This window comes from Pieris napi, chromosome 10 (genome assembly GCF_905475465.1).
Source record: "Pieris napi chromosome 10, ilPieNapi1.2, whole genome shotgun sequence".
In the NCBI taxonomy this organism is placed as follows: Eukaryota; Metazoa; Arthropoda; class Insecta; order Lepidoptera; family Pieridae; genus Pieris; species Pieris napi.
This window is the reverse complement of record NC_062243.1, coordinates 2241186-2263175: the sequence shown is the minus strand read 5'-3', so window position 1 is coordinate 2263175 and position 21990 is coordinate 2241186. Positions and strand designations below refer to the sequence as shown.

General features: G+C 31.9%; 1 protein-coding gene across 1 annotated transcript; it reads left to right on the top strand.

The window, feature by feature from the left end:
* Window positions 1-672: 672 nt before the first annotated feature.
* LOC125053404 (sodium- and chloride-dependent glycine transporter 2-like) lies at window positions 673-21574 on the top strand. Its single transcript, XM_047654753.1, has 12 exons — window positions 673-797; window positions 1854-2007; window positions 3318-3596; window positions 5006-5222; window positions 5901-6015; window positions 9595-9774; window positions 11950-12139; window positions 15615-15814; window positions 16772-16903; window positions 18691-18825; window positions 19647-19799; window positions 21455-21574. The coding sequence occupies exons 1-12, from the start codon at window positions 768-770 to the stop codon at window positions 21551-21553; spliced, it is 1884 nt and encodes a 627-aa protein (XP_047510709.1). The 5' UTR covers window positions 673-767; the 3' UTR covers window positions 21554-21574.
* Window positions 21575-21990: the final 416 nt, after the last annotated feature.

The window sequence follows — 21990 nt, the reverse complement described above, 5'->3', positions numbered from 1 at the left end:
GTATTTCAAGTCGATTTCTTTAATAAAGGTTTCTGGATCAGTGGAGTTAAATACGGCCATGTTAAATAACAGTGCCATAAGAGATGGTAAATATATTTTATTTTAAACCTTCATATATCAACCTTTCTTATAGAAAATGGGGCAAACGGGCAGGAGGCTCACTTGTTAAGTAATACCGCCACTCTCAATGCTAGAGAGCGCGAGTGCGTTCCCGGCCTTTTAAGAATTAGAACGCTCTTTTCTTAAAGGGCCCTAATTCAAATTGGTTCGGAAATACTTCAGTGGCCAGCTGGTTCCACGTAGTGTTTTTTCGCGGCAAAAACGGACGTCGGGGTGAAACGGGTGGAATTTCGCATTCTGCCTTGACGTTCAATGATGAAACTCAGCTGCAGGTATTAATCCTATCAACTCCTCTGAACACTCTCCATGGTAAATGCGGTAGAAGATAAAGAGAGATATCACCTCTCTACGTCTTAAAATTTCCATAAAACTGACATTCATATTTCGTAAATGGATTTCTATTCAATATTCTCAGATTATAATAATTATTACAGAAGTTAATCTGAGATACCAAAATCATTCATTTTACCTGATAGGATATTGAATCGTTATCTATATTTTTGATAACATAACAAATTTGAGTGATAGTGGTCAGTTTTTTAGTGTCGTCTCGTGAAATTAGTCGTTCAAGTTGATAAGTTTCGTATGTCGATGTGCGCCTTCAAGTTTTGCCTTTTCTACGAAGAATCAAAAGTTGCATACTTACAATGGTTGACGCAAATCACTCTATGAAGGAGGCAAGTAAATTCCTAATAGATTATCTCCTATATTATTTCTACAAGAACAGATATTACAAGACTATGAATTTAAATTATCTTTATTCGGTAAAATATTTACTGAAATAGCAATAATGGTTCATATTTATTAATATTTTAATCAGACCGTATAAAATTACAATCAATTTTACCATAATAATTATTTATGTAGCTTTTGAATAATGTAGACATTTCAAAGAGATGACAAAAGGATCACTTCTTACAAAGAAAGATATTGATTATGTATATTTTAATCTTTTTATACATATTTCATCAGCGAGATAAATTTATCGCGCGAGGAATCTTAGTTTATTGATTAGTTGTAATTATGATATAATTTCAAGAATTTAATTTGGTAATCGATAAATTTGATACGTACTTCAAAAGGCTAGAGTAAATAAAAAGGATTGTGTGGTTTTATGAAACGACGGTAAAAGTGAAACTTTTTTTTCACATTATAGACATTAAACTAAAAATTTTTGGAATAATATTCCATTAAGGGTATAAAAATCGCATTATCAATCTTAATTTTATACTTGGAAAATTGGAATGATAATGAGAAATAATAAAACTAATATTTTTATTGAACTCTGTGTCTTAGAGAGTACGACATACATAATACTTAACAATTATTTAGATTTTATACACATATTAAATAAATAGTCTACAGACTACACGGTCAGCTGCTGCGAACTATAGGCGCCGCCATATTGGCCTTAGCTGCTATGACGAGCGCATTTCACTTTATCCCTACTCTGCGGCCGACCGTCACGCGACATGCGACACGCGGCAAAAAGTTTGAGACGATGTGTTAAAAGTTTCTCTTTAAAATGGTTAATAAAGTGACTGCAATATTTCCAAAAGTAAAAAGCTTGCAATAATCATCTTGATTTTTCATGTAATATTTGAAAATGGTATAGAGTAACAGTAGCAGTTTTCACAAAATTGGAGCGAATCGAAATGAACGAACGATTGTGTTTCGTGTTCTATTTTATTATTTTAACTTTATAATTTTACCATCCAAATTATATTCCACAGAATATAGTAAAGGACATTTCGGTCAACGGGTCTGAAACACCGAAGCGTGCATCATGGGGTAGTCCACTGGAATTCATTCTAGCGTGTTTGGGTTACGCGGTGGGTCTGGGCAATGTCTGGAGATTTCCGTATCTATGCTACAGGAATGGCGGTGGTAAGTGGCTACTGATAGATACGTCAGCACGGCCTCAAGACATAATGCAGTCACATATCGTGATACCTCGGTTTGAGGCTTTCAACTATGCTAAGTAGTTAAGTTATATTGAATGGTTGGCGTTGAAAGAATTTTGGTAATTGGGCTGAGTTTGTGTGTTTTATCATTTATAGGTTATAATTATCCCTTGTTCGAGTTGAACTGTACTGACTGCAAAAAACAACGAATTCAGTATTATCTGGCATTATTTATATGTATTCCAAATAAAATATTTACGTTAAATGTAAAATATTTGATTTATCATCATTGTTTTGAATTCAAGGCATGAAAATTATATCTGTTACTATGTAAAATACATAAATTATTACAAAATTATGGTATGATAAACATTGATATACAAAAAACCCAAGATGCACACTCAACGTCAAAAAAACGTCCTCAAAAAATGAGCGCAACATTCTAAATTGTGCGCTCATTTCAAATAGTCTCGCGTCTAATAAATGGAGTCGATGTTATTTATTTCTGTTCTTTTTTATAAATACATTTATGTACTTTTGAACTTTTTTGTGTGTAGTTTTTGACAAATATATTTACGCTATATAAAGTGTAGGTCAGGAGGTAGCCAATTTAACATTTTTTTTTAATTTAAAGAAAAAACTTTTTAACCGGATTAAAGTCATGTTTTATTATAAATTTACAACTATTTAACATCCAACACCTTTTGTCTTCAGTCAACGTGACCACGCACGCTGTAAAGCACCCGAAAAGTCGGATAAATTTAAAATTATGTTAAATAGTTGTAAATAAAAAAGTCATGTTCGACTCCACTCAATACCTTGTCCTACCGACCACGGTCGGTCGTAAAATTTTATTGCTTTAAGTACGTATACACTGCGTTGTAATAACAACTTTAAGCAATTCGCGTAAGGTCGATTTCGCAATAATATATGCTTGTAACATATACTGTTATAGACATACTGTTATAGAAAGGGACAGAAATAGTGTTTCGGGACACTTTCGAGCGTTACTTTTATTCGAGACTGTGCATCTTGGGTTTTTGTATATCAATGTTTATCATACCATAATTTTGTAATAATTTATGTATTTTACATAGTAACAGATATAATTTTCATGCCTTGAATTCAAAACAATGTTCAATTTCCTGACATTTTAATTAAAAAATTGTTAGAACTTAAGTTATAAATTTATCTTATCAGTTCCTAGCTCTTGTGTAAACGGATGTAAAATGATTTTATAATCAACAAAAAGTCGTTCTGTTTCATACATTCACTACAATAATTCGTTTTCAGGTGCTTTTCTTATTCCATTCTTTCTGATGATCATGATAGTTGGCTTGCCAATATTCTACTTGGAGTTATACGTTGGACAGTACACCGCCCTTGGTCCGTTGAAGGCGTTCCATGCAATTTCTCCGTTCTTCTCTGGGGTCGGATACTGTACCTTGATGGTGATCAGCATGATATCCGTATACTATATGATAATTGTTGCTTGGACCTTATACTATACTGTGGTGTCGATAATAGGCAACTTGGAGTGGGGAACATGCACGAACGATTACAATACTGATTGTAAGTTAATTTCTAATTATACTTCTGCATAAATTATCCATCTTATCCCTCTTTAAAGACTTGACTAACTGGGGCCATAGTTCTGAATCTAAACATTGGATATTATATTTATATAGTAATGAGTTTTATAGTAAAAAGTATTTAATATTTAAGAAACCATATTTTATGTGGTTTCATTTAATATAGTCAAGTTATAATACTATAATAATAAGTTTAGGTAAAATAGTCGTGTTTGTTTATATTTCAATAGGAAAATATATATACGTTTTATACTGATGAAGTATTTTCTCCTATTTGATATAAATGTTTATTTCCAAAATCAGTCATACGAGGTTCAAAATATCGCTTGTTATACGGGTACAATTGTAAAATTCCACTTGGATCGTTTGATCAAAATGAATTTCCATTCAAACTTTTGACTCAGCTTCACATCAGGTGTTATATGACTTTTATTATCATTTTCAAATAAAATTTCCACGGGTTCACAGTCGAAATTGTAAGAAATAAATCACCGAACTCCTTATATCGCGACGTGATGCAATTCTTGCGTAAAGTCATAAATTTTATGACACGCCAGTATATTAAACTCGTAAAAGGATATCATTCAAAGTACTAAAGTATATGAACCTTTATCATCTATTATTGTTATGGATATTTGGCACATTAATCGGCCGAATTTCAGATTTACTGTACTGATAAAATATTTATAGTTTTGTAGCAGTTGCTAGCTAATTATAAGCTATTTCTGGAGACCTTCATGTAAAAGACTTAAAAGAAGATACGTAGAATCTACCATGTTTATACTATGTAGAAATTATACATATGATTCTTTCTCTTATCAAAACATCAGTCTAACTTATTGATCTATGCATCAGATGTATATTTAAGCGTACAGATATAGACTCGTCGAAAAACGACTATGTAAAGATTTTCTCCCTGATATGATCCTAAATAATACATTTAATTTTACGCTTTACGAAGAACTCTGATATTGTTGTGTTCGAACAATAAACAATTCTTGTAACAAAGACAAAGGCATATCTTTCCATATAATTTTTATAGATAATGAAATTCTAGTATGTCAGCCTTGTATCCTATCAATTTTATGCAAAGCGCTGAAAAGGTACATTTATGAATTAATTATTTGACAAAAAAAATATTCGTCAAATTATTGCATACCGTTATGAGAAAAATTGGAGCTGCTAGGACAAGAGAATTAGATTTTTTACTCTTATTATTAAAAGATATAAGCATAATTTATAAGAAGATTCATAACATTATATTGCCTGGATATTTTAATTATTTTTACCACTTTGATTAACTCAACCACTGCAGCGGCCACTGTTGTGTGCCCAAGTCTCAAAGTCTACGGTGTAGGCATTTAACAAATATATTTCGAATTCTTCTAGTTTGCTACAGTGGAGAATACGACTCAAGATGTAGGGAAAACAACACTGGTGTCGCCGCAGACTTAACTTATTATATGCGAAAATGTATGAGCATTGAAGACATCTGCGTAATGACTGGATACAAGCCATATAATGATAAATACTGTATGGACGGGTCTGAGACAGTGCCTTGGTACACGAATGCAACCAGAATATTGGCTTCGGAAGAGTATTATAAGTATGTTTATATCTTGTATGTGATAAAAAATAACAGATAAATAATAATAATTACACGCAATCTTTTTTCGCGATGATTGATAATTTCATCATAAAGTTTTCATCATATGTTTTGATACTGTTTTACCCGCTTTGAATACAACTCCTTTATGCTATACTCAATTGTATAAATATAGTTTATTATATTATATACAAAAATACTATTATAAGCTCTGTGCCATATTTTTCGTCTATCAAGCAACCCACGCTTTTTCACAATAATACCAGTATTTTTTGTTCATTACCATTTTCAGCCTAAATTAGGAATTATTTTTCACTTTTTAGTTTGATGTGCTTTAAAAGCGTGTTTTATAGTTTTTTTAAACTATATTTATTTTCCACTTTTTAGTCCTAGCAGCAATACGTGTTGTTTCAATTTAATCGTATTGCTTTGTTGACTTAAAAAAAAATTCAATGGTTTTTCGAGATAAACCTATGAAATTATTATATTGTCGCTGATTCTTTATAAGTGTATAAAGTTTGAATTAAATCTGTCCTTTTAAAGTGGGTCAAAATCGAGTCCGAAGGAGTCGGTTACATACATACATACAGGTGAAGCTAATATAAAGCGTGTAAAAAGGTAAGTTTGAAACCATGTAAAAACATTAAAAAAATTTAATGCCTATGTTCTTTGTTTTAGTCAGCGTGTGTTGGGAGTAGGAGACGCAACGTGGGAGAATTGGGGAACCATTCAGTGGCATCTAGTTGGATGTCTATTCGGATGTTGGTTTGTGGCTTTCCTCGTCGTTATTAAGGTAGGGATCGATGATGGACGACGTAACAAAAGTTAAATCTCTAATTTCTCTATCTAGACTCTTCATAAATTTATATGCAATTTATGAATATCCTATAAGATAAATGTTTGTAATCTTTTTCTAAAAACTATTGATAAAAAATAAATTGAATCATACCCAAATTCGTCGCGATTTGTAATTCCTTATTCGATTATTTAAGTATATTACACAGTAAGCTTCGTTATTTTTTGATTAATTGCGTTCTCTCGCTGAGTAATATTTTAATGATTATTTTAAATGATTCATACAATAATGAACCTGGGCATGCCTGATTTATCATAATTTTTATATACATACAAAGCTTTGTAACATTCAATAACTATTGCATAGCCTCTCGACTTAGGGTGCTTCTTAATTGGGCTAACTTTTTATTTTGTATTGTTTATTGCATTAGGGTTCAACATTAATTGCGGAACGGTGAAATAAAATCAAATAATTGTAATACAATTGGACATTTCGCCCACCATAAAACAATAAGTTTAATTCAAACAGTAAATTGTGATTGGAATCTTTTTAACATATTGTTGACATATTTTATACTCTTTTAATTGTTTATAAATCATCAAGTTAATATTATAAAAAACAAATTATACATTAAAGAAAGCTAACCTGATAATCTGAAATCATTTAAATTGTTCTTTTATACAGAATATATATGCAATACTACTAAAGTTACTCTTATTAAAATAGGTAATTTATTGTAAAAGCTATATTGGAACACTCGCCCACCTTGATACCTTATTCATCCCTTTTAGGAAGCAGAATAAGCTTGTGTGTCTTTTCACTCAAACACACAAACACAACAACAGTAACAAAGGTCACTATTCTAATGAGATTATCAGGTCCAGCATGTAACTCCTTAACGACCAGCAGCCATTTTGCAGGAGGCAAGCCGTTTTCCTTTATAATGACAAGTTCTCGAACTGTTGACTAGTTTTTGTTTTGAAAAATCTGCAGTTGAAAACGTAGTTTGGATCTTTTCAAAAAGTGGAAAATGGTTTTCTAACTATATCTTGTTTATTTTTAACTTCACTTATTTTCATGTTAGCGGCTTTTCTTTCAAATGTATAACCATAAGGAATACCAGTTCAAGTTTATGTTCTTCATCTTCTTCTAAGAAGGGATCGAATCTGGGTCATCCGTGTGTTCCTTCCAACCTTTTAATAAATCTTGATAAATTGTTTATCCAACCATCATATCAGTATAGGATACCAAGTAGTTGTTAATTTGTAAACTATTTAAAGCATTGATATATTCTCAAGTAGAATCTAAAATATATTTAATTTGAAACGATGAGTTCGAATTTAGTACCTTCATTTGTGAAAATAATTACTTTAAAGTAAGATTTACAATCACTTTCTTATTACCAAAACGTCTTTTGAAAAATTGCAAATTGTTGTGTTTTCAGTAATTGTATTATGCCGCACAATAACTCTGCGTCTCCCATCACAATAGTTTTTAAATAATGTAACGTAACTTACCTAGACTTAAACCTGGGCCACCTTTTTGGCATTCTTTATAATATCCATTACGTGGCAATAAATCCGATAAATAAGCATTAATCAATTTCTTCAATTCAAAAATAATACTCTTTTAAAAACAGGATATCGAACCTCCTTGTTCCCGCGGCGTACATTTAATTGCACTTTGATGAGGCTTTTTAAAGTCATCCCAGTATTGTTCTATAGTCTTTATTCTCACACCGATATATCCAGTAGTAAGTTTTGATTGAGGATATTTTTTTAAAAAATTCTTGGACTTGCCCACATCTAAAGTTGTTAATAATTATTTGCTTAATAGTTAGCACTGAAATTATTGTTCCAATTCACAATATGTAATTCATAATATGAAACACTTATCCCGTTCTATTAACGAAGATTCACTTAATATCGTTAGATTCATTCTAAACTGCAGAAACGGTGTAAACAACTTGTTTTCAAAAGATCCTTATCGCTCGTCTATTGTTTTCGCGTTCGTTCCAAATTCCAATAACAAATATACTAATCCGGTTCGATTGGACCAAATCTTTATTGTATTATATGTAGTTCAAGTTCCAAAAAAGACAAGCATACATATAAGAAATAGAATAAAAAAATAATGCTAAAATTAGTAGATCTTTTTGTATCAATGTACTTTTACTTGAATTTTTTCACAACCAAAAGAAGGAATTGTTGGTGTCTTACTCTGTGGTTGTTAAATAAATTCTTCAATCAATGATATGCCGTTGCGCAATGTCGTACCCACTCTTATATAGAACGTAACGTTACTTTTTTTGAACATGACTTTGTTAATATTTTCAAATTTCTTTGATTTTTTTAACAGCCACAAGTCATTACTTAGTGATGAAGTTGCCACAGTAGCTTGGAACCGGCGATATTACATAAATCGTAACAAGGAAAACGCAAATTTCATTAATGGCTTTAGATTATTTTTGGTTAAACTGGTCTCTGAACAAGCTACAGGCAATAAATTTCTTTATCATGAAAACCTTTTAGAGCTCTGAATTATATCCTTATTTATGATTATTATTAATCATCACGTGGCTGATAATAATTTAGCTGCTTTTCAGCAAATTAAAGTGTCCTGCCTTCTATACTTCTATGTATCTTAAAACTTCAGGGTCTGAAGAAACAATACGGAACTTATTCTGCTCAATGTAAGGTCAAGCAAATTCAAATCGTTTAAGGATCAGTACTTGTGGTCCAATGACTTGATGAATGACTGATGGAGCTTTTTGTGTTTTGTATTTACATTATATTTATGTTGATGACAAGCCTAACAAAGAGCATCTTTTTCCATCTATTGCACTGAGAGAATATCTTTTAACCCAGTGTTAACGGCAGTGGTGTCAATGCAAAAGCATATTATTATGCCGCTCAAGTTCCAAGAAAGAATATTGTCATAAAGAGATGATGCACACGCCCCTCCTTCTATGAATAATGCTGTTAAATAATTAGTTTAATTAGAATGTATTATCATGTATAAATGATGACTATAACTGTTTATGGAAATACTTTATGTCACTCTGAAACGTTACTTAATAATAACTTCTATATGATTTGTCATGTTTTCATGAAATCTTAACTTATACATTTATATACAATTTGTCATTACTATAATAAGTCAAATAAAAAAATTTATATAGTAACTGAAATATATTATTAAAAGGAGTCCCTTTAGGCAAGGTTCCAAAGATACTGACAGCGATCCCCATTTGAAATTTAATTCTTTGTCAGAAGCTGCCAGCTCTTCGGTCTCCTGTGATGTCGACTAACTTTTCTTTTTCCTTAAAAGGCCTTATAGCGCTAGGACCCCACAAACTGAGGGTCTCGACACCGAATGGGACAAAATATATTCGGAGTCTAGACCTCTGTATTTGAATTCTTTAGCTTTTAACGATGATAGTTTTTTTTTAACTGTATGTTTGTTAGTCTTATAAATCAAATCATAATTTAGTGATATTAAGTCTTGCAATTGCATTGAAGTGGACTGACGCTTCGTAATGAATCTACGTATTATATGTTTCTTTATTCATTTTAGGGTGTACAGTCAGCGGGCAAAGTTGTATATTTCACCGCCTTGTTCCCGTATGTAATGTTGACGGCACTTCTAATCAGAGGTGTAACATTGGATGGTGCTGGTGAAGGTATACAATTCTACCTGACTCCGAGATGGGAAAACCTTCTCAGCGCACGTGTCTGGGGAGATGCTGCTTCTCAGGTAGAGTAATATTTTTATGGGCAGCATATGACAATCATATTTTTTAAAGTAACGTGAATAAATTGGAACTAAAATGACTTGGAGGATAATTGTTAGTGAAACTGGAAGAGTCAAAGATCGCAATCAAGACATGGAACTATGTGTCGATAACACTATAATCAAATCTAACGAAGAGATAGCGATTTTTTTATAAATACTTTTCTGACATTCCAATTTCGACTACTAAGTCTCTTCAATCATCTCCCGCCCTCGCTGAATTGCTGCTCAAAGATAATGTAAATGAGTGCAAGGTCAGTTTTACATTCCGACCCATTGGTGCCGACGATATAGTTAAGATATTTAGAACCATAGAAATTAAGAACACTACCGATCTTTGGAGTATTTCTGTAAAAATAATTAGTAGCATAATTGATGTAATTGCTCCCCATCTAGCTATAATTTTCAACAATTGTATTGAAAGTGGCGAGTTTCCCGATCTAATGAAACATAGTAAAGTTATTCCATTATTCAAAGCAGGTAGTAGACCCCAGTAACTTTAGACCAATTTCCGTACTACCTACTTGTAGTAAAATATTTGAAAAAACTATATTAAACACTGGTAAGTTATTTTAACGAAAACAAATTATAACATAATAATTAGTTCGGTTTTACCAAGGGTCGCTCGACAGCCGATGCCGGTTTTGAGTCATATAGATATATAGTTAAGCTTTAGGTGTTTTCTGCGACTTATCCAAAGCATTTGATTGTGTCCAACACGAGACCTTAATCGGGAAACTCAGCCACAATGGCATCAAGAATACCGCACTGAATCTTCTGACTTCCAATTTACATGGTAGAACTCAGAAGGTTGAAGTGAATGGTAAGAAGTCCTCTAGGTCGGCAGTAGATATGGGGGTACCACAGGGCTCAATTCTTGGCCCTTTCCTCTTTCTTGTTTATTTAAATGATCTACCTTTCATGGTAGAGAAAAAACATCAGATAGTTTTGTTTGTCGATTGGTTTAGTATGAATAACCTTCTACTTAATGCAAAAAAGACAAAATGCATTAAACTTTGTGCAAAATATGCAAGGGTCATGGATACTAGACCAATTATAAATGATGAAGAATTGAATCTGGATGATACAACTGTATTTCTTGGAATCACCGTGGATTCAACACTTCAGTGGTCCTCTCATATAAACGGATTGGCGAAGAGACTTAGTTCTGTAGCTTACGCGGTTAAAAAAAATCTTGTTTATTTTAGTTACTTTCACAGCTTAATGACTTATGGCTTATTATTATGGGGTCATGCTGCTGATGTCGAAACTATTTTCATCCTGCAGAAGAGGGCTATTCGTGCAATCTATAATTTAAATTGTAGGGAATCTCTAAGAGATAAATTCAAGGAAATTAATATTCAACCTTTCCCTCGCAATATATTTATGAAAATATTATGTATGTATACAAAAATAGTGATAAGTTTACTAGAATAGAACATACGCACAATGTTAATACTCGGAATAAACGCACTAGACTATCTAAAGTTAGTAATTCTTTTTTTGGCAAAGAGATACTCTTCTTTAATAAAATCCCAGAGGCTCTTTTATCTCTACCTTTTAATAAATTTAACAAATGTATTAAAGAAAAGCTGTGTAAAAAGGCTTACTATAAAGTTAACGATTATCTAGTTGATAAAAGGACCTGGGACTAATGCTAGACAGGCTACTTTTAATTAATTTGCGATATATGTTTTAAAATAAGTGTTGTTTGATGATTTGCTATTTTAAAAGAGTACCGAGAGTTTTTTACGCCGGCTTTTTCTCTCGGCCAACACCCTGTGTCTTCTTTGCCGATGAGTAGGAATGCCTACAGATTCAAATTTAATGACGTGGAATAAGTGATACCTGTATCTTATGCTTCATAATATTTTTTTTTAAATTATAAACTAAATCGATCTAATCATACTTTTTAATTGCCAAGTGTCTTTTTCTAAAAAACGGTGTAATAATATGATGGTAAGAGATAGAGTGTAGATGTATATTATATGAGCTTATTCATAAAAGTTGAGCCTTCCCAACGTGTTTGTTGTGTTACTAAGAACAAAATACCACCTAGATGCCTTAGATCTCTCAGTAGAGCTAATTCATCGCTTAACTAAAATATAGGAATTGTTGATAATTACTTAAATTTTTCAGACATTCTACTCTTTCGGTGTTGCTTGCGGGTCTCTGGTGACTCTTGCATCGTACAACAAATTTACAAATAACTCTCACTTTGATGCTGTGTTTGTCTGTGTCGCGAATTTTCTTACATCGATTTACGCTGGATTCGTCATTTTCTCAGTGCTGGGCTTCCAAGCTAATAAGATGGGAGTTAGCGTTGATGGTATGTATTACGTATTGTCACCTCTTTATATTCCTCCGATTCCCGCGTCAAGATCTGGTACGTTTTTGACGGAAGTAATGAGTGTTTAATCTTGACTTTGAATAACTATATGTCATGTAATGTTGGCACGGGGGTATCTAAATGTTGCCTTTACGTTCTTATCGCCACCGTAAAGTATATTTTTTATTATACTTTTTCTAAAAATGAAATATGCCTACACTATTTTGGGTCTCACCTAGGTCTCACAAAATGCCGGTTTCCTCATAACATTATCTCGTACGAGTAGTACAAAAAGTATTAAAAATCCATTGGTACAACCAGTGACCGAACCTATGACACGAACATTGCCTAAACACTTGCCTTGCTTGCATAGCGTTAACACGACATGGGTGAAAGAGACAAAATAGTGCATTATTTCAAAATGCAATTTTTTTTTTTACATATATATACCAGTATACCTAGCAGTATTCATGTTGAACATGCACAGTACAAACGATATACATAGATAGTTTATCATTATAAAATAAAAGGCACAATTTTCCTTTTTAATCATTAAGTTTGGTTGTCTTACAAATCATTACCAGGCTTAAAAAACGATCAATAATAATGAACTATTAAACAGATTTAAATTAATTCTCAAGTATTAATACGATATAATTTCACGTCAAAAACTGATAGTTCATCGGAAAATGAGTGAAATCAATTTGTTTATTCATATCGTACATTAATGATAGGGAATCGATAGATTATGTATTATCGACATTTTTGTAATAAATCTGCCACACATTTACTGATAATGCGCATTATTAAGCCACTGTTTTTATGAGGTACTCAGAGACTTCATAATGAGTTTCGAGTCGAGGAATTTCAGATCATTTGCATGTTTCTTGTAGATAAAATAAACTTAATAATTTTAAAACGTTCTTATAAAGGTAAAAAAAAGAACGATAAAACTTTATATTAGGTCCTTACATATGAAATTGGAGTTTTTTTATGGGAGGAATAAAAAGCAGATTTTTTTAAATAGAATATGTTTAATTTATTTATTATATACATGATCTTAAATAGAAAGAAGTTAGTGTGGTGGAAACACAAACTGGACACAGTTAATTAATCAAAGTATGTTTATTGTTTATTGTCCATTGCTATGTATTCACTTTTGCCATCTTATAGACAGTTCATTGATCCCTTTACTAAAAAAAACCATTCGGACGGGAATCAATACAATCTTTGAAGGCGGTTTCGATTGCCCCTTTACCTTTACAATTTTTTACCTAAGAAGTTATCCAAATTTCGAAAAAATGGTAATCTGTTGTAGCAAGGTTCGAGGAGTACGGTGAATGTCTTAGATATTCCAATTGAAGCAACTCAAATTTAAAAGCAGTGTATGGTCTAGCGTTGTCGTGAATCAGCAGTGGCCATAGAGCGATTGACCAGCCTTAGTTGTTGACCTTTACCATATTAAATAATGAAAATGGCAGCTGATACCAGCGCCATTACTCCGACATATATTATTATTATATCCCAACAATTAATGCGAGGATTATGTCTTTACTTATCATTGGTTTTATATTTATCAATAAAGTTGATTGATCGCTTGATTGAACGATCAATGAAATTTATTTCAATACAAATTTATTATTCATAACGCGCTAATATAAATTATATATCTTCAATCTCATCATATTTTATTATTAGTCTAGTCGACAAGCTGAAAATGGTACAAAATAGAGATACTGCTCTTAAAATTAGTGCGATAGCTCATTGGATCCGGAATGACGTCTAGAAAAATGTGCCAATAGCGTGTATTAGCACATAAAAAATTGCAAAAGTTATAACTTAATTTAACGCTGAAAAAAGGTCTGCGCGTGACATTTTTAGGATGCGCGCGTGGCGTCAAAAGCGAGTACGGCACATTAATTAATTTATTTAAGGTATTGAACTTTTTTTTTTAAACTTGAAAAAATTATGGTGTGTTCTGAACACTATAACTAATTTATTCCCGTTGGAAATTTTACTTAAAGTTAATTTTTCAACAAGTTAAACAATTGTTAACTAACGAAATTTTCTCGAACTACCTATATATAACTACGTCTTAATTGTAAGTGAAAAAAAATGTTTAAATAATGGTCGTAAAAATTTTCGCTTCGTAGAGCCTTTCTTACATACATACTTAACAAGATCGTGCCATTAAAGTTAAAAAAATATTTATACTTTGCTTATAACAATTTTTTTACTTAAACAAAAACTAAAAAATCCAAGTAATGTTGTTAATCCAAGTTGTTATTTATTTTTATTGAATAAATAGGTTTTAATTCCAGAAAATAGAAAGGTGGGAACCATAGGCTACGTAAATCATCATATTCAAGCGATACGAAGTTCGCGGGGGCAGCTAATGTAGAAAACTAAATTACGTACACTTACTTTATAGTTTATCGTAAAAGAAAATGAAAATTTGTATAAGTCAGTAATACCTTATAGGAACTTGTTATTCTAGTTCACTGATCTAGAAAATAACATACAAATAAGCTTTTTAGAACTTAAAAAGCTTTTTAGGCCTGGATCTCAGATCTCTGAATCTGTTTCATGATTATTTGCTAATGTAATAGCCAAGTAGGTGATCAGCCTCGTGTGCCTGAATAGGCCGTCGATTTTTTGGGTCTAGAGCGAGCCGGTTTCCTCACGATGTTTTCCTTCACCGTTCGAGCGAAAGTTAAATGATCTTTACATATGCTTAAATATTATAGAAATCGTTACGAGTCTTAGACTTAGCATTTTAGGTTCCAAAGGTATATTAGACCCTAATATCTCGGGTAAAATTACCATTAATGGATACAAGGTAATAAACAAGTACGAGGTAAAGCTCCCCAAAAAATAACAGTAAATACAAGCAGTTTAATCGTTTCAACTATGAGTACTCTTCATTGTGCGCAATCAATTATTCATTAGAACCGTTATCTACACAAGCCGATCTCCACAAAATGATTACAGCTCAAAAGTCTGATTAAGTTATTTTTATTAAAGTATTTTTTGATTCATTTAATTTCCATATTATCTTATATATATATATAAAAAGAAAATGGTGTTCGTTTGAGGCTCTTTCACGCTTAAACCACTGATCGTATCGACATGAAACTACCACCATTCGATGCGAATGATGGTTATGGCTATTTATTTTTTTAATTCCAACGTTCCTTCATTTTTTTATTTCTGTTTTACTTTTATGAAAATTTTTCCCGCTAATAAAAACAAAAGAGGCTTCCTAGAACCGCAAAACGTCAACATCTGTTAAAAACTCGATTTTCGAAATATTTCAATTTTCTTAGCGGGAAGTTAAAAAGAAGAATAATAAAAATATGAAAAAAAATAAAATAATGAAACATAAAATTTATTTTAATTCGTCCAGCAAAGCGGGCGCGAAACGGCTAGTTTTTAATATAATAATTATTTTTATTAAACTATTTAATTTTTACAGATGTGGCCCAAAGTGGTCCCGGTCTGGCTTTTGTTGTGTACCCAGAGGCTCTTCTACAGATGCCAGTACCCCAGCTCTGGTGCATCCTATTCTTCTTTATGCTGTTTATTCTTGGGCTCGGAAGTCAATTCGCGGGTATAGAAGCAATTAATACAACGATAGTTGATCGATGGCCAGTATTGAGGAAAAGATACTGGATGGTATGTGATTATTAAATGTTGTTTAAGTGCCGTCCTTCGATTTTTATAGGTTGACACAGTTCGGTAGCATTAGACATTTGTAAAGCGAGGAGAACTTTCTTCCTCTACCAAAACGATTGTTTTGCTTGAACCTCTGATATATAAAACCCTAAAATCATATCAATATTATTTATATATATTTGAACTTTAATATACTTATTTGCTTTTGCTGTGTTAGCAGCAAAAGCAGTTGGTAAAAAAATAATTAAAAAAAAGTTGATCCCCAACCACTTCCTAGAAGGTATATAATATGTTATGTGTAAAATTTTGACAAAACTAATTTGTGTATTAAAACCTTTCTCAATTAATAAATTAAATACCACCAAATTTGGAATGGCACAATAACACGATAAAATTAAATAATGCACGTAAAATAGTGCCACCGCATAGTGTTAGTAGTCCCCCAAAATGGCATATAAGACAGGAGAAAAACGAACAATACCAAAAGCGATAACTAATTACCTATTTTTACATAAACAAACAAGTAAAATACCTAAATAATTTGTTAACTAACAAACATCTTCCATTAATGTACATAATCTTCTCTCTCTACAAATATTTTTTTATAATATAAGACACTTTCCTCCAACTTCGATTTTGTTCCCCATGGAGTAAAGACTCTTGGGCCGTGCACAGGCGCTTATTAAAGATTTAAGTTAGCGCCTGGTAGACAGTACCGGTGACCCCAGAGCTGGTGCTTTCCTAGCTCAACGAATATGTATCGCAATACAGCAAGGAAATGTTGCCAGCGTTAAAGTTTATGCCACAGGGAACAAACTGTTTAATTTTCTTTTTAATAATGTTTAATATTACTTTGTGGGTTAAGAAAATTGTAAATAAATTATGCGTATAATGTAATAAATAAAGTAATAACTTTATTCTAGCGCATTTTAATTCAATTTAATACTTTGCTTCTAGGTTACGGCATTTACGTGTTTTGTGTGTTTTCTATTGGGGCTGCCGATGTGTTTCAGTGGCGGTGTTTATCTATTTACCCTACTTGATTGGAACACAGCCTCATGGGCAATTCTACTAATAGGTATTGCAGAGGTAAGTAACCTTAACAATATATATTCAAATAGGCTCAAATACTGCCTTCGTCAGTGACCCGTAAACTAAACAAATCATATACCTACCTCTACCTTTTTCATTATTTTTATTTTTATTTATTTATTGTATACAAAACCTTAAATTAAAAAGAAGTTGGTGTGGTGGAAGCACAAACTGGACACAGTTTTTCTGTCCACCAGGACGTCGAATATATTTAATTAATTACCTTTTAATTTATTACCTAAGGCCTGTGACATTGACGCTCCATAGATAACCCATGCAAGAAATCATAAATCATTTGATCTATTGTTGAACAGCATGACTATGCATAATTTCAGATTGTATCGCTAATAGACAGACAGATAGACGTGGTGACTTTGTTTTAAAATATACTCGTATATTGATATAAAAATAATAACTTCAATTACGCAGCTATTACTATATCGACTTGGTTCTGAAATAGGTAGTGTTTCATAACTTTCAAAGCCTGGTCTCAGGTGTCCTGGCCTGGTCTGATGTGGTTAACCCAAGCGCACCACCTCTATGCCAGCTGTCCACTTAAGTATTTTGGAACCAATTTGACTTAGGGTCCTTTATGAGCGTACCAATTAAAAAAGGCCGGCAACGCACTCGCGAGCCCTCTGCTTTTAAGTGTCCATGGGAGCGGTATCACTTAATATCAGGTGAGCCTCCTGCCCGTTTGCCCGTTTGCCCGTTTGCCCCCCCTGCTGTTATATAAAAAAAGCTTTCTAAAAAGAAAACTCAGGCGTTTTATTACGATTTCAGTTCTTAAGAAGTAATATATTTTTCCAGATATTTATCTGGCTTATAAAAATAATAATTAACTCAGTTGTCATGTACATTTAGAGGCTTGCTGCTCTTACTCTTTGTGCTCTTGGCACTTCAACTGCGAAAGTACCTATTAAATATAACCCCTATTTACCCTATGTTTTAACTAAATTAATAAACTAGTAAATGTTGAGTAAAAAGTTAAGAATTCACCTTATTCGCAGTTAAATATTACGCCAAGAATCATAAGCTCGCCTTATGCAGATCATATTTTAAGCTCGCGGGACATCGTTTTCCACAGTCACAACTCTGGAATTAAACTATTAAATTATTTTGCTTTCATTAATTTTGACTTTAATCTCTTAGATTAATCGCAACTGTATTTTTAATTTACTTAGTAAACTAGCATTTTGCAATCTAAAATTTATAAATAATCATCTATTTTAATGCCTCAGAAATGAAACCCAGTTTTAGAAAACATCTTTTTAGTCCTGTGACATTCTGAAAATACACGAATTAGTTAGATTTTAGATCCTTTTTAATTAGTTTTAACTAATTAAACAATTTTTTACCGGATTGAAGTTATGTATTTACAATGATTAATTAGAGGACACCGTGAGCCATTTCTGCCAAAACCCTCCATCTTTTCGATACCAACTCCGGGGAAACAAATACAGATAATACAACTTTTTCTACAGCTGTGATACTTTTTTGACATTCAACACCTTTTGTCTTCAATCACTGTGACCACGCACGCTGTAAAGCACGCGAAACGTCGGTTAAATTTAAAATTATGAAAAATAATTGTAAATACATAACTTCAATCCGGTAAAAAATTGTTTTATTATTAAATGTGTGGAAGTTATGTCAATAAAAGACAATACTAGTTTTAACTAATTGAGGTTTATCCACGTAGTATCGCCTACTACTAAGAATATAGAAAATTAGCAACACATTTGTATGTAATTCAATTTTTTTTAATTATACATTAATTTAAGGTGACTGCCGTATCTTGGAGCTATGGTATAAATAGAGCTTTGCAAGATCTGGAAACTATGAATATGAAATTCAATATTGTACTCAGACTATTTTGGAAGAGTGTATGGCTGGTTGCTGTGCCTTTTGTCAGTTTTGTAAGTATGGAATATATTATACTTTATATCCACTGTATATAAGTATATAATATGTCCTTTAGAAGTTCGCCTTCGTCAATCTCATAAAAATACTACTACACGCATCGTCCTACTGTCAGTCGTACCAGCATTTCCTTGGCTGTATAGACTTGTTAATATTTATTTTTATTAAGTTTAATAAAAACAGCTCTATGGACACAATACATTACACTATAGTTTGTGAATCCTTTGTTAGAATAATAATAAAATTGTCAAATCTAATGCGTTCTTGGCATAAGAGAGTCATACTTAGCGCCAAGTTTCGAATTCTTACCTTAGTGGTTAAAGCGTATGACATATAATCGCAGCGTTGATTTTCTTGATTGATCTTTATTTCGTTTCGGTAAGGCGAATGGCCCACTTGCCATAATATAAATTTAAAGAAAACACATTTTAACCGGATTAATTCTGCGGAGCCATTTCTGCCAAAACCCTCCATCTTTTAGTCGATACCAACTCCGGGGAAATAAATACAGATAATGCAAGTTTTTCTATAGGTGTGATATTTTTTTGACATTCAACACCTTTTGTCTTCAGTCACCGTGACCACGCACGCTGTAAAGCACTTTAAAATTATGTCAAATAATTGTAAATTTATAATAATACATGACTTTAATCCGGTTAAAAAGTGTTTTCTTTAAATGTGTAAAGGTTATGTCAATAAAAGACAATACTATGAATAATATAAATTACTTACACTTGCAATAAAACATAAACATACATTATGAGAGATCTTCTGCAAGGTAAAATATTTTTATTAACAACGAATTATTTATTTCAAGGCTATATTAATATTTGTACTGGTGGAATGGACGCCGCCTAGTTATGGAAACTATAAATTTCCTTTGTTCGCGGATGTTATTGGATGGGCTATTGGAATATCAACAATTATATTTTTCCCTATGGGCGTCATGTGGGCTATATATAAAGGATATGTGAGTAATTTTAATACTATTAAATTTCTTAACTATAATTATTTACCGTCATTCAAAAGCAGAAACATGATCATGACATAGTTTGTTAAATCTAATATATAAAATTGTCGTGTCACAATGTTCGTTCCCATACTCCTCCGAAACGGCTCGACTGATTCTTAAGAAATTTTTATGCATATTCAGTAAGTCTCGAATATCTATTTTTAATCCCCCTAAATGTTAATTGTTATTTTAATTGAGCTAAAAAAAGTTTCCTAGAAATAATATACAAGGCAAAACGACGTTTGCCGGGTCAGCTAGTTATTTAAATTCATAACAAAAATCATCTTGACGAAACAATCGTATGTTTCAAAAGGCTTATGTAAGAAAATTATCTATATAAAACAGAAATATGTCTGATACTTGAAACAGGGCCTCAAAATATATGCTTTGTAAACCTTTTTATATTTTTTTGAAAACTTTTATATATTTATGAAGCATGACCAAATAAATGCATTTTTTTTTAATACCGAAAATATAACAGTGGCTTTCAATTTATCTTACCTATAATTAAAACGTTTAAACAAGCCTACTTCGTTGTTGGCACTGAAACAGCTTATCGATCGAAATGTTGCCAAAAGAATTTATAAAGTCTAAGTAATGTGTAATTTAATATGTATATAGGTTAACCTCAGTCTAATTTTTTATTTTTTTTAAAGCCAATTCACACCAATTGACCTAGTCCCATGCTAAGCTGGTGAAGCTTATGTTATGGGTACTAGTCAACGGATATACATACATATTATAGATAGATAGACATATAAATACATATTTAAACACCCAAAACCTAAGCACAACACCAAATGCTCATAACATCGATGTTCGTCTCAGCCGGGGATCGAACCCGGGACCTGGATTCGCAGTCAGGGGTACTAACCACTAGACCAATGACTCGTCAAAATTGCACTTCGTTAAATAAAGTTCACATTTCCTTGTCTCTTATTATCACAGGGTAAAGACAATTTCACAGAAAGAGACGAAAGATTTAAGTTTAGAAACTTAAACGTATGTAATCAGTCTGATTTCGTTTTAACAAATAAGGGGGAAATGTTTGAGTCGGCTTAGCGCGCTCATCTAAGGAAATACTGCTAATTGAAGGAATATTTTTGCTTTGTAGAGCCGTTTTAGTTAAGTAGCGTTACAACCTATTATAGGCTGGTAAGGAATTATTTTCAATCTATAAAATAAAAGAACTAAGTTATAATTAATGCCCTATCTATACTAATACATACACCATTTAAATGCTACGTTATTACTGATAAGTATAGGCTATTTTAATTGCAAGAAAAAATAAGGATCCCTATTAAAACTACAATAATGTTACCCAAGGTATAAAAAAATGCATATAAAATATCTTTCATCGCATGCGCTGTGAAAACTATTGATGATAGACAAAAAAAATCCACAATATTAAAGAACATATAAATATCTACAAAATTTGTTTAAGAAATAAATGGCCGCTGTTATAATAAATATATTAATTATATTAACTATTAAATGAACTGAAAATAAATTTGATAAGACTTCATTAGTAATCAACTATTTCCTAGTTTTTGTTTCATTTTTGCCACTATAAATTCGTTTAGACCACAATTAACAATTAAATATTTTTTCAGCGAGGAATGGATCTCTTCAGACCAACTTCTGACTGGAAGCCTGCTGTCTTACCATCAGAAAGTGAAGCCAATACTTATGATAACTTAGCTTATCTTTAAAAAATAAAATCTATATCAAAACCACTATTAACACAATTATTTGATTAATTGACTTTAATTGTAAAGTCACTATAAACACAATTATCATAAAGAAAATCAACTATAAACATGCATAATTATTATAATTATACAATATTACTTCAATAAATGTTCTACCATGACTAGTTTTTATAACATGATACAGATGTTACGGCTTGTATTCAAACATCATTCTATTAATAAAAATATTAACAAATTATCTTACATCCACTTGAAAATGTACAATTTGTAATAATTCTTACAAAATAATCTACATCACATACAAGTCGGTATCAAAACCATACAGGTAACTCGGATTTGATACTAACTCGCCTTGTTAACGGCGTTACTTCCTATATAAGGCATTGTACACGTACTGTCTATGGAACAAGCTCAAACGTCCCGTCAAGAATGCGGAA